At 30.6% G+C, this 16,841-nt stretch overlaps 3 protein-coding genes across 3 annotated transcripts; 2 read left to right on the forward strand and 1 right to left on the reverse strand.

Moving 5' to 3' along the window:
• LOC106657754 lies at positions 1-1,737 on the forward strand. Its single transcript, XM_023462177.1, has 2 exons — positions 1-293; positions 625-1,737. Exons 1-2 carry the CDS (start codon positions 56-58, stop codon positions 1,662-1,664), a joined length of 1,278 nt encoding a protein of 425 aa, XP_023317945.1. The 5' UTR covers positions 1-55; the 3' UTR covers positions 1,665-1,737.
• Positions 1,738-2,607: 870 nt separating this feature from the next.
• Positions 2,608-9,224, reverse strand: LOC106657870 (venom carboxylesterase-6-like). The gene is made up of 11 exons (XM_014379563.2): positions 8,870-9,224; positions 6,806-6,946; positions 6,096-6,261; positions 5,835-6,020; positions 5,358-5,557; positions 4,681-4,843; positions 3,545-3,705; positions 3,294-3,441; positions 3,109-3,241; positions 2,824-3,042; positions 2,608-2,743 (listed from the first exon to the last, which is right to left on the reverse strand). The coding sequence occupies exons 1-11, from the start codon at positions 9,062-9,064 to the stop codon at positions 2,677-2,679; spliced, it is 1,779 nt and encodes a 592-aa protein (XP_014235049.1). The 5' UTR covers positions 9,065-9,224; the 3' UTR covers positions 2,608-2,676.
• A 3,674-nt stretch (positions 9,225-12,898) lies between these two features.
• LOC106657897 (bromodomain-containing protein DDB_G0280777-like) lies at positions 12,899-14,828 on the forward strand. The gene is made up of 4 exons (XM_014379595.2): positions 12,899-13,205; positions 13,279-13,420; positions 13,507-14,291; positions 14,370-14,828. The coding sequence occupies exons 1-4, from the start codon at positions 13,194-13,196 to the stop codon at positions 14,652-14,654; spliced, it is 1,224 nt and encodes a 407-aa protein (XP_014235081.1). The 5' UTR covers positions 12,899-13,193; the 3' UTR covers positions 14,655-14,828.
• Positions 14,829-16,841: the final 2,013 nt, after the last annotated feature.

Consider the following 16,841-nt stretch of genomic DNA (forward strand, 5'->3'; position numbering starts at 1 on the left):
TCTTGCTTTTAATTAGACATTTAGACAACTTCTGTTGAATTCATGATAGTAAAATATGACAAATTATCGGTTCATAAAATTTTGTGCAACTTTGATCTTACTTTTTTCGAAAATTATCAAAGCTGAAAACATTATGGAAAATTGCACAAACAATCTAAATTTTGGTGCTGTTTTATCATTGGGAAGCAATATTTTAATTGAAAAATTGAATGTTAGTGATGATGACATGTATTTTAAAAAACTAGAATTATCTGATCAAAACTTAACAGAATTAGTAATGCAGTGTTATACTGGTGAGTACATTTATAAAAAGTAACAATTGTTACGTTTAATCTCAGAAAATATAACTTCAGAGTTTTAAATTTATAACCTTTATATATAAGTGAAAATTGAATTTTCTTCAAGTAGTTGGGGTTTAATCGCAAATATTAGATCATTTAACTAGCTTAATGAATGAACAATTTTATATCGAGATTATTATTACTATGTTATGAAAAAAACTGTATAAAAATTGTGTTCGTTCAAATTAATAACTGGTCAATTTTCTAAGATATATATTTTTATTAATATTAATTGAGGGCCTCGAAAAAAATAGTTTGACGCTAAATTTTGATTTGTTTGCAGATTACAATGATTCTTTGTCGACTCAGCATGATATAACTAATTCAAGTATGAATAAGTACTATTTACCACTCGAATGCATGGATATTTTGAATAAAAAAAGTTCGATTAATAGCTATAATTTTGAATCAAGCAATCAGTGCGATTCTGTTTTTACTTTTATAAATATTTATGGAGCTAGTATGATGATTTTCGCCAACATTGTCTATTTAACATCTTACAGTATAGTTTGCATAATTTACATAATTATCCCAAATATGTGTCGTCGAGCGTATGATAAAGCTGTATTAAGTTTTTGTATAACCCAAGGCATTTTAAGTATCACCATTATCATTCTCGGACATTACATGCTATGTCATAAGCCTCTAGAAAATATAGTAGCAATATCTTTTGGATCATCTCTTCAGATTTTTACCATTAGCGGTGTTTTATGGCTTCTTGTGATAAGCTTTGATGTTTCTTCAACAATTACAAGCTTCCGTTGGAAAAATGTTTCAAATAATAAAGATCGAAATGAAACTAATAAATTTCGTATGTATTTTTTCGGAGTTTTGATTGGCACATTAATACCGTCAATGATATCTGGTATTCTCCAATTTGCACCTCTTGCAGAGGACAGCATAGTAAAACCTAATTTTCAAAACATATACAATACTAATTATCATGTCATATTTCATGTTGCCAGTGTTCCTATTTTAGTAGCATTTGCAAGTAGTATTCTTTTCATATTTACTACCGTTAAAATGATTCAAATTCAAAAATCAACTCGGATTATCAATGAAAATCGCAAAAAAAAAATCAAGAAACAATATATACTGTACTTAAAACTTTACTTACTCATGGATGCACCTTACGTAACTGGAGCTCTCGGGTCAACATTTGAAGATCTTTGGATACTAAAATTTTGTAGAATGATTCAGCCAGTAATGATGTTATATGCTGTCATACCTAGAAATATTTTTAAAAATTTATTTGTAAGGGAAAAAAAGAATCAAAATCAAAGAAATCGCAGTAAAAAGATATTTCGCGAAGAAATAGTTTAAAATACACAAACGTTATAAAAAACAAAAAAGTTAATAATTTTTATTAAGCTGTTTTCTAGTGAGAACATTAAATAAACAGTCTGTATTATTTTATACTATTGGAAAAATTTGATAAAAATTATTTTCACCAATGTAAAAAAATTCGAATTTTTTATTCGTTACCTTTAGAAAAGCAATGAACCATATTTTTAAAAAGTATACTCATGTTTACGCATAAAAAAGGAAATAAATATTTTCTAATTTTATTTTAAAAAATCGTACAGAAATTCTGAACTAAGCTTTCAGGCATGTCTGAACTAAGCTTTCAGGTTTTCTTCGTAGTGAAATTATAAAAAAATAGCAAAATAAAAATATTTACGAATTTGAAAAAAAGTCCTGGCGAAATTCTGTGGAAATTTTTTTAAAATTTGTATTTTGTTCTTGCCTCTGATATGTTCATTTTTTCGATCAAAGCTGGCCAATAATTTTTTACAAGCTGAACAACAAACCGATTTTGTTCATACTCGTAAAATGGGTATTGTTTGTGAAATATCGCAATTACCATTTTATGCCATTGAATCGGATATATCTTTTCATAAGTTCAAAAATAGATTCTCTGTTATACCTCAATATTTTTGACCAACTAGGTATATACTGACACATTAACTTGAAAAATTCCTATTCTGTTTAGAAAACTTTATGTGCAATGAAACAACACAACAAACTATTATTATCCCTTACATTACCTTTACATGCTTTTTTAGACATACTTAAAATTTTAAGTGTAAAGAACCTAGATTGTTATACATTTTAAAAATATGCATTTTACTTTTATTACAGAAGATGAGATATTTAAGCGCATAATAATTTAATCGAATAAACAAACAATGTGCATGAAAATGTTTGTTAGTTTAAAATGATAATTGAGAGATGAAAAATTAATTTCTTATTATTCTTTATTTATTACTTTTTATAAAATAATGACAAAAATAGTTCTTTAAGTTTAGACAAATAGAGTTAGTAAAAGCATCATCTAAAATAATTGTGATATGCCCAAATTTAATGAATTTTGCATATAGTTGTTTTTGTTAAAGGGATTTCTGAAAAAAATAAACATTTTTGAATAAATTCTTTTCGATAGGAGTTGAATTGAGTTCCAGGCGAGTTGAATTATACTTACAGTTGTTTAAAAATCAATTTAATTAAATCTGATGTGCAACCAGTTTGTATGGGTAATGCAAAAGGACTACCAGTTTCCAGGACTTCCACCAATTTATCCATAGAAATTGTTTTTACTGACAAATCTTTTCCAAACTCCAAATAGGAGTTGTTTATTCGAGAGTTTGGCCATGTGATTCTTTGAAGAAGTTCGTCTTGACTGCCCCGAGGAGTTGGATTACTGCGATTCATGGATGCTAGTGACGTTTTTGATATAAGATGTAATGAAAATGTAAAACTTCAATACCTATATTTAGCAAAATTAGTCCACAAACGCACCATGCGTTTTCGAGTTATGAATGTAGGATCATTCGAATTCAATGAAAAATTGAGGATTTTCATGTGAAATAGGTAAGCAAAATCATCTCCGTGAGCTGTTCCTGCAAATATGTACTCATAGTTTGGTTAATTTTTCTTAGTATTTGAACTTACCATTTAGTGAAATATTATATAAAAGTCTATGCAAAGACTGATCAGTAATGTACGAAAAACGATAAAAGAACAATGGTTGATCGTTTCTAGTACTCATTAACTTTCTCTTCATATCGATGCCAGTAACAAATAATATATCTGAAGTTTCCTGTCCAGGAAAAGAAATTTCAATTGACGATTATTAATTTTTCAGATTCTGCAAATATGATTAACATTTACTTTTAATCTAACGAACAAAGAATATTGCTTACATCTATCAATTCAGAAACAAAGGCGTCGACGATATTTATTGATTTATTTGAAATTTTTGAAAAAACTTGATTCGTGATTGGCAAAGGAAGTAAAGATGATCTGGGAAATGAGCCCGCGCACTGCAAAGCAAACTTTGCCACATCTGATACTGACTCAACATCTTTAATCAAATTTAAAAAAAAACATATACGATATTAAAAAGTGCCAATTTTAAACTCGCAAAGACTGATTTACATTCAAAATTCATAATTTCTAAAACATTTTAATTATACAGCCACACAAACAAAATGTTTACATTCAGAAACCATCGACCTATATGACTTTATGTTTTTGGTGTTGCTGAATCCGAATCTGGTGTCAGTTTTTCTAGGTTGGCTCATTTTCAAAGTCATTTGAAGGTCAAATTAAGGAAAAGTGGTAAAAAATCCTAAGAAATTCATACATAAATTTTTAAGGATGGTGAATCCAAATGCGAGAATAAATGTACATAAGGACATTTATATATGTACGTAGACATGTTTTTGATAAAGCATGCCGAACATTTTAATTGTACAATAAATATCATTGGTATTTATGATAATAAGATTATAATACTCTTATTCTTGGTCGCAAAGAAATAAATAGAGATTTTTGAATAAAAAGTGAAAAGTACGTATAACTTTTAAACAGGATCAGCTGGGATTTAGATTCGAACGGTTTTTTTTATCTATGATTAACCTATTAAACAGTGGTACAATAATTTTTCGTTGCCATCTTAATGCTACTCACCGTGTTCAAATACACCTTTAAATTGAGCCAACCTAGAAAAACTGATACCGGATTCGGATTCAGCGACCCCTAAAACTAAAGTCCCCAAGGTCTAATTTCTGGACATGAACATTTTTTTTGTGTAGCTGTGTTATTTAAAAAAAAGGGTATCCCTATTGTTTTTTCATAGAGGAAGCTCTGCGATCCTAGGGGAAGGGGTAATTTAAAAAAAAATTCTTAGGCCACTCCATAACACATTTATGTAGAAATATTATAAATAGAGATGTAAATATATTAAGAATAACTTATTTGTTGGAATTTTATAAATAATGTAAGAATAACTTATTTGTTGGGGTTTTATAAATAATGTAATAACATTTGTACTTACCTCCTGCGAACAAGAGCGTTTCGTTTAAAGTGTAACCGGTTAAGTGCGGGACTCGCAAAAAATTTCCGGATACATAGTTCCCATAAGAACACGAAGTTATAAACTTTTTTTCATTTATTGCAACATCAGTACTTTCAATACTTGGTTTAAATGGAGGATCGCTCTGTAAATAGGTATTTACTTAATTAGCCTGAGTAATAAATAAAAATTCAAAATAATCAAGTATAATTATTTACAGGCTTTTTTAGGTATTTTAAAGAAAATAGAAAAAAAAGTATTCAATTTTTTAAGTGACAGCATTCGCGCGACGCAATATTCAACTAGTCATTTGAGTTACAACGCCTTAGTATAGTTTACATTTTCAGAACATCAGTGTTGAAAATCACCACATCGGACAAGGCAATCAGTTTCATACGTGCAAAAACTTAAAACCCCTTTTATATAATTTCCGTCAAATTTTTTTAGCCATAAAATTTTTAATTGAAACCGTCCTAAAAACCCGAATGTATGTAACTCATAATACTACTAAATATTACGACATTAACACTTCAAGTGTAGGAACAGAACCCAAGGAAACGGATGTATCTCAGAGACAAATCCAAATTTTTAATTTTAAAAAGTGTATAAGCCCTCAAAATAGCGCTAAAATTTTCTAAAAGTGTATAAACAATTTTTACCGAACCCATATCTTCAGTTTTTGTCATAATATCTGTAGCTGATGCATCATACAAGACTTTCAGTAACTCATTTTTATTCGATGCTACTTTACCCAGTTTTTCACCCAATATGAAAGCTTGTTTAACAGCAGCTTCTCCTGTATGAAATGCCCAAGGACATAGTGGAGAAGCACTCATACTAATCGAGCGGTGAAATAATCCTAATAAATGAATCAAATTATTATTGAAATCATGTAAAGCAAAATGAGACGTATTTCAATAAAGCCCACATTTCTTTTCTATAAATATGAAAGCAAATCTTAAAAACATAAATTTTCATTGAAAAATTCAGAAAAATATGCTAGCGCCTGTGAATCAAATGTGTAATAATAAAGCATCAACCTCAACCTTTGTATTCTAGATTCATAATTCAATTTTAATTTCAATAAACAAATTATAAATTTTTTATTTTACCAACTGAAAATAATTCAAAAATACCTTTGGACATTTCAGATAATCCGTGGAAATCAACTGCTACACCCCCGGCACTTTGACCGAATAAGGTGACACTATTAGGATTACCTCCAAATTGGGCAATATTTTCATTGATCCAACGCAAAACTAAATTTTGATCTTTTAAAGCAGCATTGCCGGTGGCATTATCATGTTTTAAGTTTAAGAAACCTGAAAATTAATATTTAATATGAGCAGAATTTTACATTTATGAAATCGTGTATTTTAAAATTTTTAAAAATATACCTAGTGGCCCTAATCTATAGTTGAATGTTACCAAAACTACTTTTTCTTCAATGATAAAATCAGGTCCATATAAAAAACTATTAGCATAACCTCTTTTAAAGGATCCACCATAAATCCACATCATCACTGGTAATAAGTTCCGTGGGTCCGCATCACTAAATTTTACCTGTGGATAAATAGGAAGGTGATTGCAAGTATTTTTGTTTATTTTTATGAAGACCATTTATTGATATTAATTATATTTTATTTATTATGATGAAAAATGATTATATTTTATAATAACAAATGAGATAAAAAGATACCCAGTTGAAAAAAATTATACGGATATTCACGTGGATTACCCATGCGAATTCCACGTGAATCAGACATCGTTACCACGTGGATCAAAAGTATTGTCCACGTAGGTAGATTTCAGCGAAAAACCTCGAGGAATATTCAATTGTATAAGTTAAAAATCCATGACGATTAATTTTTTTTCAAACCATGTCTGATCCACGTGGATAGCTAATACACGTAGATAATCCACATGGATAAACTGTTATATTAAAATTTATAAATTATTGAGATACCATGATATGGCTTTGTCTAGCAAAAAATTCAAACTGATTTCTACCAACTAAGTGATTACTATTGATATCTTATTCATTTATTTTATTTAGTACTTTTTAAATATGAAATAATTATTATTGAAAGTTTAACACTTATTATACCTCAGGAGTGTAGACATTCAAATACAAGCAATCTTCCGAGCCAGTGAATTCTGAAGTGTATACAAAATCTTTCTGAATACAATTTGGACCCTCTTTTGTCGCTTTAAGAATACCATTCCATGGTTTTATTGGAACAGGAGGCTAAAATAAAAGTTATTATTATATATTTACAATGGTACGTTCATTTCAAACAATTTTATTTCAAGTACACAAGGGATCAAAAATACTTGGAATTTAGTAAGAGTAGGTTATGATTAATTTCCGACAGACGAAATAAGAATGTTCTTTAATGAAAAAGTTTTATGAAAAACTTGAACTTTTTCATAAATTTAAATCTGTGGTGGAAAGGGCTAACGAGATAACTCCATTTTTTTCGAAATCGAGTTTATGACGTGAATTACCTATATGTTATGTCTACTTTAATGTACAAGGTCACAAAAGCTGAAAAGAGCACCTATCGTTAAATATAACACCGTGCCAAACGAGATAAGTCCACCTGTGCGAGCTCCAAAATGCGATTAAGAGTCTAAATTGATTTGAAAATGGAAGAAAATGATATTTCAACATACAAATGGCTCTCACACTCTTCGAATTTTGTGAATTTCACTATACGGTTGGTACATTTGATACGCGAGGGGCCATTTTCGCGATTTTTAGTGTGGCCTTTTTTCGTTGCAAGATTTGAGATCTGACACCAGTATAACGTTAAATGAGCTATTTTATCAATGTAAAATCATTAAGTGAGGATTTGATCACAAACCAAGCGAAATTATCGATAATGAAAAAAGTGTGACCGCTAAAAGTGGACTTATCTGCAGGGCTAACGAGATAAGTCCATATTTTTTGCTCCGCATCATTACTATGATGCGTCTTTCAATTTCACAAGTACATAGTTCAAAAGATACCTCATAATAGGTAAAAATATCATAGGTACAGATCTTTAGTCGTCCGCGTCTAGCTAGGCCTTCGTGCGCAACTTAAAACGCGTTTTTCTCGAAAACACGAAAAATGGAGTTATCTCGTTAGGCCTTTCCACCACAGAAATATACTTCATCGTCTTCACAGAAAAAAATGTTTTAATTACATATGGTTTATAACTCTTAACAAATCATTATACAGTGGAATACGCTTAATATGTCCACGGTTAATATGGCCAAAACCCTTGGTCCCGGCCCCATCCAATGTACATGTACATAAAATAAATCGGTTATTATAGACACTCCCATTCAATGTGGACAAACATAATTCTGAAATCATGTTAAATTATCTAATAACGTAAACATTTAAATTCGGTCTGGATCTATGAACAACCCAACGGACAAGAAATTTTCACCTTGGATAGGAAGAAAGATTTAACAATCAAATAAAATCTTAATTTATTGAAACGTCACGATAGCGAATTCAATAGTGATAGTGATAGCAAGAGTTAATGGTCTTATCATGAAAAAATACCAGAAAAATTAGCTAAAAATCTTTGCAAAACCATCGATTTTTAAAAAGTGGCGTTGAAAGAATTTTTCAATTTTCTATTCTTATAAAAATTATATAAATTCAATTGTTTATAGAATCGAGTATAAAAAATTTAGCGATTATTTGGGTTAGATTTTTTGAATAGATTCTATTCCGTCATATATTAAGGTCAGCCGCTTAATAATGCGATCAAAACCTTTGGTCTTGAAGTGGCCATAATAAGAGGATTCCACTGTATATAATTTGGGACACTCGTATCTAAAACATCAATGCAGAATAATATAATGCTACCTTATAAAATGATTTTAAAATAAAACTTGAATTAGGTAAGAATTTGCTACAAGCACTAATACATACAAGTACTAATTCATCAAGCACTAATTCCTCGATTTGAAACTTTCTTAAAAACCATGTACCTCAAAACATTGAAAACCCGATCTATCGAATTATATCGAGATAATTTTCGAAATTTTTTTAATGCACATTCAACTCTAACAAACTAATTTTAATAAAATATAGTTTTGATTTCAATTTCTGAAAAGATTTAAATTTGTAATTTTCAAAAAATTAAATAACCATTATGTTTTATCAAACCTTGAATCTCAAATAACCCAGTGGGGGTATAGCGTATGGAATTCCTTTGAATGAAGAAAACTCTGTAGAATTGCTTATTGTTCTCAAAATTTCTCCCTGAACGTACCCATTCTTGGTTCGAACGACTGATGTCAATTTCGACTCATTTGTATCGAAAAATGTAAAAATCACAAAAATTAAAATAGCAATCATCATGAAGATTATAAGTAGAAATTTGATCTATAACAAGTATTATTAATCACACTTTTTCATTCTTCATTTTCAAGTATGAAAAAATCATTCAAAGCATATGCTTGAAAATTTACTGAAAGAAAATGCAAAAGATATTTTCCAGCTGAAATAACTGATAATATTAACAAATAAAACACAAAGAAAAAATTATCAATATTTTAAGACCGCTCTCGCTTTTAGTCCATAGCGGTAACCATCAACTTATTGGCTTATTATGTTTATGCATTTCTACAGTGAGTTATCTCTATAGTCATAAACACGTAACTTGTTTGAGATAACTTTTTCGTTTGTTATTTGTATGAGCTTGAGTATTTAAAGTCGTAAAAATATTCGTTTGGAGTCGTTGCATGAAAATAAGATAAATGACTAATGAAGATATTGGAGACATCGTAAAAATGAACATTTTTAAATACGTTCCTGAAATATCTAAACAAAAATTTTCCAAAAAGCTACTATGGCATTTTGACGCTGTTAACAAAAAGTAACACGTTTTTATACATTTTGCAAACTAAAAGTGCTAGTTTTCGCTAATATCGACGATTTATGTTTGAGGTTCTTCATAATTTACCTGAAAGTTTCTTCATTTTTATCTTTGATGACAATGAAAAAGTAAACATTAATTCAAGAACTTCAAAAAATTTGTCAAGAAGTTATGCCACTATAAAAAAATGTCTATTACGCTCTAGTTGAGGTAAAGCCACTACTTTGTTCTGATAACCCTCTTAACCAGTGAGGTCTTATCAACTACTGTAGAAAAATAGAGGTGTTAGAGGATATTTAAAAGGTGACCATCCACGCAATTTATGCACATAAATCTCGAAATAATTAAAACAAACATGTGCTAAGAAGTTGAGATCTAAACTAAAGTAACAAGGATCAGGCGAAAAAATATCGTAGTTTGGGTATTTGCAGCTTGCTCGCAATGATGTAAAAAATGACAAGTTGGCTGAATATTTCAATGATGTGCCACTAGAAAGGCACCATACGCCTGCAGTAATTCTTCTAAGGACAATTTTTTTACGGTCAGTGGTTTTACCGTATACTGTATTATCTTATTATTATTATTATTATTATTGTTATTATTATTATTATTATTATTATTATTATAGTATATGTATGTTTTAAAGTATCAGTAATACTGATACTTTAAAATAAAAGTAAAGATCGTTGAAGAAGGGTATATGTACAATAATTGGATCAAATAAATTGTGTTTGCCGAATAAATGGCTCTCCTATTTCAATTATTCAGCAATGATACCAGGAAAAGATTATTGCTTAGTGCAAGTGATTTTAACGTATGTATGGTAAAGATTCAAATATAAAGAGATATACAATGAGTATCAAAGACTATACTTCTTGGTTGAGTTTATCATAGAACGCTATTCTATACATCTTTGATCTCGCCTAAACCTCAAGAGATCTATGATACCAAAGGCTGCATTGAACAAAAAAATTTGGCCCCCTACAGAAAAAATGTCACTGCAAAATGTTGAAGGAGGCACAGCAAATAGACAGAGAATATCAAATTGGTCACAGTCCAATTTACAAAAAAGTGGATAAACTGCTACGCAAAGAGATCAAACGTAGAAAGAGCGAATACCACAAGAAGTCTGTCATAGCAAGTTTGAAAGCCATAAGTCATCGTCTAAACCAAAAAACTTTTATTTTATGCTTAGACTACTCTCGTTATTAAAAATACGCAAATTAAAGCATTATGATGCAAGACCGTAAAAAAAAGATATTGCAGATTTTTTAACAGCGTATTAAGCTTCATTTGCCCATGAAAAGTTCAAAGCCGCCTATGACGGCTGTATAATTCCACAAAATTTATTTGATTTCTTCAATGTAGAAAAAAAAATAATTTGTATGTATTATTTTCAATTTTAGAAGGTTTAAAAATTATTTTTTATGCTTAATAAAATTAAAATTAACCACAAACAAATTCAAATTAAACAAATAGCTGCCATTTTTAATTCTTGTTCAAAATTGATCAAAACAAAAATGTAATAACAATATAAAAACTTGTATGAAACTTTTAAGCAGATTAAAAATATAATCTCTTTTGCTTCTCCTAAATCGGGATGTAGCCATTACTATTAATTTTTATTTAACCATATTTTAATCGAACATTTATTTAAAAGATTGTATCGGCTATTAATTAAGCCATAAAGTACTAATTCTTATTAACCTATTAAGGGGAGGCTCTCATGAGACTCGATCAAAAAATCGATTTTTTTTTTTTTGCTTACTTAGATAGCAAATGTCCCGTAGAATACACCCCCGAAACCCTTTTTATCAAAATCGATTTAGTTAAAAAATTATAGGCAAAAAACCGAAGCTGTCTTTTTACGAGGAAACGATGTATGTATGTATGTACATTCACTTTCTAAAACTTTAAACGCGTTTTTCTTGAAACTATGTTTTCTGAATCGGGCGGCAACATATCTCGAAAAGTACTGCACTTAGAGATACGCTTTTTTTTTTATTTTAAAGCTAATTAAATTGTCTGGAGGTTGAACCTATAAAATTTTAAATTTTTTCATTATTATTACTTTTTACAGCCCTTAAAAGAGCCAAAAAAGGGCAAAAAACAGAAATTTTTTTTCCGAAGTCCGCCATTTTATCAATTTTTAATTTTTTTGCAATTATTTAGGTTCAACCTCCAGCAAATGTCATCTAGTTTAAGAGGAACTTCGCATTTTTAGTTTCGGGCAAAAACTGAAGACGCTAGCTTGCCGCCCGTTGAGGTACCTTTTTTTAACACGACCTCCATCAAACGCTGCTAGGCGATAAATAATTCGATATTTTGGTCTGAAAAAATTTGTAAATATAGTTGAATACATACTTTATAAGTACAAAAAAAATTTGACTGCATTATTCACTTCCTTCCACGAAAAAAAAAATCACGAAAAACATGTCATTTTTGCGGCGCTAGATGAGAGCCTCCCCTTAACGTCCTGAGTGACGAACTTTTTAATGCCTTTTCAGAATTGGACTCAAATTCAAGATTTGATGCTTTGTTAAAAAGTTATGGATGTTTAAACAAAAAAAAACTTGAACATTTGTGCGAAAAATCTACTTTGAGAAATTTTTTGCGAGATGTTGCAGTGTAAAACTCAAGATATAAATATGATCAGAGGTGATCATGGGTGTAAAAGTAATTTACGAAGTTTACACAGATTTTTCCAATCATTTTTTTTAACAAAATGGCGGACCAAAATATGGAGAAAAAAAAATCACGTCGATCGCAATTAAAAATTCGTCATTCTGGACATAAATGAGTTAAAACCCTACAAGTTATTAGAAAATAAATTTTCCGCGTACTTATTTATATTTTTAATTTTAGAATTGTTATAGTATAAAACATAAAAAATTAAGGTACTGTTGACATTTTCGGTCGCTGAAGTGGATCATATAAAGACCTGAAAATAATCATATATTTGTAAAGTTACTAGAACAAATTTTTACTGGACAATTCTGTTTGATGAAAAATTCAGATAAATATATCTTAAAATTGATATTTTGCGCCGTTATGGGTTTATCTGTCAATGTCAGTTGGCGTTCACGTTATTTAACTCTATAACTGAATGGTCCACCTGTAATAACTGCATAAAAACAATAACAAAAAATATTTTTGCAAATTTTTTTTTTTTGATTTGATATTACAATCTTTATTTTAAATAGTACACGCATATTTCCACTGCAATTGAGTGTGAGCTATGCGCGTGATGTAAAAATTTAGACGAGTAATCGTAGACACTCTGTAAGATAATGCGTGGAGTTGCATAATAATAATAAGAATAAATCGAAATAATAGCTGTTGCTGCATAAGTAAGATATGAGATTTTACACGAGTTCCTTACAGTAACATATCTAGCTACTTACACTTACGGATAATGTAAAATAAAAAAACAATCTGATCACATATGCACCTGCATGGCTTATCAAGTATCCAGGCAAACTATTGAGCAAACCATATAGTATGAAGAATCCGAGTCAGAGTATATAAGAGTCTAGAAAACTGCTCCAAGTACACGCAGTAGTTGGATAGGTGCACGAATTTTTAAATATATTCAAGATACGGAGCTCAACAATGCTACTCAAAGTAAGAAATTTCAAAATAATGCAGATTATTTGACTTGGCTCTTTAATCGAATATTATTTCGTTTAATTTTTAGTACATCGTTATAATTGGCTTAGTTGTTTCGAGCCAAGCTGCCCAGTTGTCCTTAAACCAAGTACTGGCTCTTGCAGAAGCAGAAAATCTTGATTCCGTACCTCAGTATAGCTTTAGCTACAGTGTAGCTGATGGATTGACAGGTAATGAATTTCTTCTAATTATCATTTGATAAAGAAAATTGAGCAATTGAGATATAAATGCGATGAATATATGACATTTGTTGCAGGTGATAATAAAGCACAAGAAGAGACTCGCCAAGGGGATGTAGTACAAGGCAGCTATAGCCTAATTGAACCCGATGGTTCGAAGCGCACAGTGACATACATAGCTGACCCAATCAACGGCTTCAACGCCGTTGTACAGAAAGATCCACGATTAAGTGTCAATAGAGCAGTGTCACCTTTGCCAGTACTCGAAAATACGATCGAAGACGTCAACAGAGGCAATGTTAATAGTCTCATCGTTCAGTCAGATTCTCGATTTGATCAATTAATTAGGCCACGGTTGATTGCCGAGGCAGAGCAGCAGCAGCAGCAGCAGCAGCAGCAACAGCAGCAACAGCAGCAACAGCAGCAGCAGCAGCAACAGCAACAGCAGCAGCAGGCCGACATCGAACGGCTGCTGAACTTAAACATTCATGCTACCCAAAGAAAGCAGCTACTTGAACGCGAGCTTCAGAAAAAGGAACAGCGAGAACGAGATGAGAGTGTTGTGCGCTCGAACTTAGCCTCGATTCAAAAACAGCTACAGCAACGTGAACAGCAAGCCCAACTTGATGAAATTCTTAACTCAAACCTAGTTCGTCGTGTCCAACAGCAACAACAAGTGAGACCAGTCTTGGTAACAGCTAGTCAAGTTGAGCAGTACTTGCGACCAGCTTTGCTTAACACTCAGCAAGAACGCGTTCTACGTCCATTTATTTCATCCAGCAACGTTGCGAGACCAACTTTGGTGTCATCCCAGCTCATAGACTCTCAGAGACTCTTGGCCAATTCCATTATTGGACAAAACGTAATATAACTCATAAATATATATTCAAGCAATTTTCGTTTTTCTTATCTTTTTTTTCAATTTTTATTCGATTAACAGAAAATTTCGAATGAACAACGTCTCCGATCTTCGGCCTTGCTTCCGACTTCTACGGTCTCATCGGCTAATCTCATTTCCGTTCATCGTAACCGCTTAATACAGAATGTCAATAGTCTTCCTGCATCTTTACTTCGAGCAATAAATACTGTCAATGGTCCATTGTCCAATGTTCCAGATAATGTCAACAAAAATTCAGTTTCTCTCGACTTGGAAATCGACAATCGTCAAGTAAAATCTAATTTGGACCAACAGCGCGCTATTAATAATTCTCCACTGGTTCAGTAGCATTAATTTTAAAATAATGAATAAACTTTAATAACCACCAAAGTATAAATTTATTAAATAAAGTAAAATCACTTTTGCATTTTGAACACGAGTATATTAAAACAAGTTTTTATGCGGCTAGAAGCGTGGCAAGACATATATTTACTACATTCATTATTAATTAATTGTATTTTAATTGCACTCGCTATTTCTATGAGTATAAAAATCAATTAATAAATGATAATTTTATTAATAAATTTAAAAAATCGATAAATTCGATAAAATATTTCGTAGATTTCGTAGATTTATTAAATTTGAAATCACTTTAATTAATAACTTCTTTATGTGGAAAGTTCTTGAGGTATAAATGTAGATTTGTCGGTTTCATTAAACTTACTTTATTAGATTATACACATTGTAAAAAACAAGCTACGTTAGTCGAAATTGAAAATTTAGTATTTACTCAACACTTTCTTATTGGGAAAAAATTTTAAACGATGAAAAACTGTTGTACAAATGAAAAAAATATTATTATTGTATTAGATTAGATAGTATTTTATCTTGCAATTTATAAATTAAATGAAAAATTCCATCAAGTTTACCAAATTTCGAGAGAATAATATATACTGTTCAAATTATTTTATGGAAGCTAATTTTATTCAGAAGCTGTTACAACTTATACTTAAAAAAGTTTTTTTTTCAATTTTTTTTTGAGATTTTAGGTGTACACCGGTATGTTTAAAATATCATAAATAAAGAATTTTGAAATTTATTTTTGTTAATTTTTAATCCCCCTGTTTCCGAAAAATCTTATTACATACAGCAAAAAACATATCATCATTTTTGAAAGTTAATAAGTATAAAACAAAAATATAATTTAAAAATATATTGTATATATATTTTTAAATTATATATTTAAAGTATGATATAAGTAAAAGTAACTAAATACCGTTAAGACATATGATTGAACTTTCGTTTAGAAAATGTTATAAACAAAAAAATTTTTTCAAAGAGAGAAATATTTCAACGTCAGTACCTGAATAAAAGGTTAATAAAAAGGTGAGTAAAGTTGAAAAAGGATCGGTCACATCGGTGAAAAACGTAAAAGTATTTAAATGTAACTTTTTTTGCATTAAAAGTCAAAAGCATAAACCTCTATAAACATGAGGCACATTCATTTGTGTATGTTAGGGTAATGAGTGTAAATAATATGAGTGATCTTTCAATATAATAATATTAATTGCTTTTATAATAAGTCGTCAAAGAATTAATAAAGATTGTATAAATATGTACAGATCGGCGTGCCAGAGCTGAAAGATGCAGCTCCGCAGAGCACAGCTGCCAGATGCCATTGCGCGCTTCGAATTAAAAGATGCCACTTCAGCTCTCGATTCTGGGTTTTTTTCTGCGTTTGAATTGACACCATGTTAATGTGACATTTTTTAGAAGTAAAATTAGATGCTCTTTCAGAATCTGGCGTTGGAATGAAGATAATAGTTAAAGTTGAAGCTTCAAACGCAGAAATACTGAACGCCGAAGTGGCATATTTTAGCTCTGGCACGGCGACATGGAAGAATACAATAATCAATCGTAGTTTCTTAAGAAGACACCGACACCTTAAACTCAAAAAAAAATTTTTATTGAATTTTTGAGTAGGATTTTTCCTTCCCTTTCCATTACATTTTTCGAAATTCCAAAATTTTGATTTTTTCTTCTTTTGCGTTTTCTGACGAGTAGTGTTTTTGGTCATCTATCGTAACTTTCAGAGGGTACCGATTGAGCTTCAGCATCAGGGTCGCGTACACTACTTCAGAACATCAATGATTACGGTCACTATCTCGGATGAGACGATCGAACCAATAGGTCACTCTCAAACAGTACTTTTATGACTTGAATTTCGGCAATAACGAAAAATGGAAAAAATGTGTGCTTAACTGTTCATGCAAAGCAATCTGCCCGTTCGATCGTCTCATCCGAGGTAGTGACCGTAACCATTGATGTTCTGAAGAAGTGTACGCGACCATGGTGCAGAAAGCTCAATCGGTGCCCTTTGAATATTACGACAGGTGACCAAAAACACCACTCGCCAGAAAACGCAAAAGAAGAAATAATTTAACACGTAAAGTATAGGAAAAAGGCTTACGGAAACCGCTGTATATCAGTGCAAAATCAACATTTTGAAATTTCAAAAAATGCAATGGAAAGAAA

The sequence above is a fragment of the Trichogramma pretiosum genome, unplaced genomic scaffold (assembly GCF_000599845.2).
Source record: "Trichogramma pretiosum strain Unisexual culture from Peru unplaced genomic scaffold, Tpre_2.0 scaffold84, whole genome shotgun sequence".
Lineage (NCBI taxonomy): Eukaryota > Metazoa > Arthropoda > Insecta > Hymenoptera > Trichogrammatidae > Trichogramma > Trichogramma pretiosum.

Excerpts from the sequence above, each read along its gene's own strand:
- LOC106657754 (XM_023462177.1), top strand. The coding sequence starts at position 56 with ATGACAAATTATCGGTTCATAAAATTTTGTGCAACTTTGATCTTACTT. Across the intron at positions 294-624 it reads AGTAATGCAGTGTTATACTG|ATTACAATGATTCTTTGTCG; the intron begins GTGAGTACATTT and ends ATTTGTTTGCAG.
- LOC106657870 (XM_014379563.2), bottom strand. The coding sequence starts at position 9,064 with ATGATGATTGCTATTTTAATTTTTGTGATTTTTACATTTTTCGATACA. Across the intron at positions 3,442-3,544 it reads TTGTTTCTGAATTGATAGAT|GAAACTTCAGATATATTATT; the intron begins GTAAGCAATATT and ends TTTCCTGGACAG. Across the intron at positions 3,242-3,293 it reads ATATAATATTTCACTAAATG|GAACAGCTCACGGAGATGAT; the intron begins GTAAGTTCAAAT and ends ACATATTTGCAG.
- LOC106657897 (XM_014379595.2), top strand. Across the intron at positions 13,421-13,506 it reads TGTAGCTGATGGATTGACAG|GTGATAATAAAGCACAAGAA; the intron begins GTAATGAATTTC and ends CATTTGTTGCAG. Across the intron at positions 14,292-14,369 it reads ATTCCATTATTGGACAAAAC|AAAATTTCGAATGAACAACG; the intron begins GTAATATAACTC and ends TTCGATTAACAG.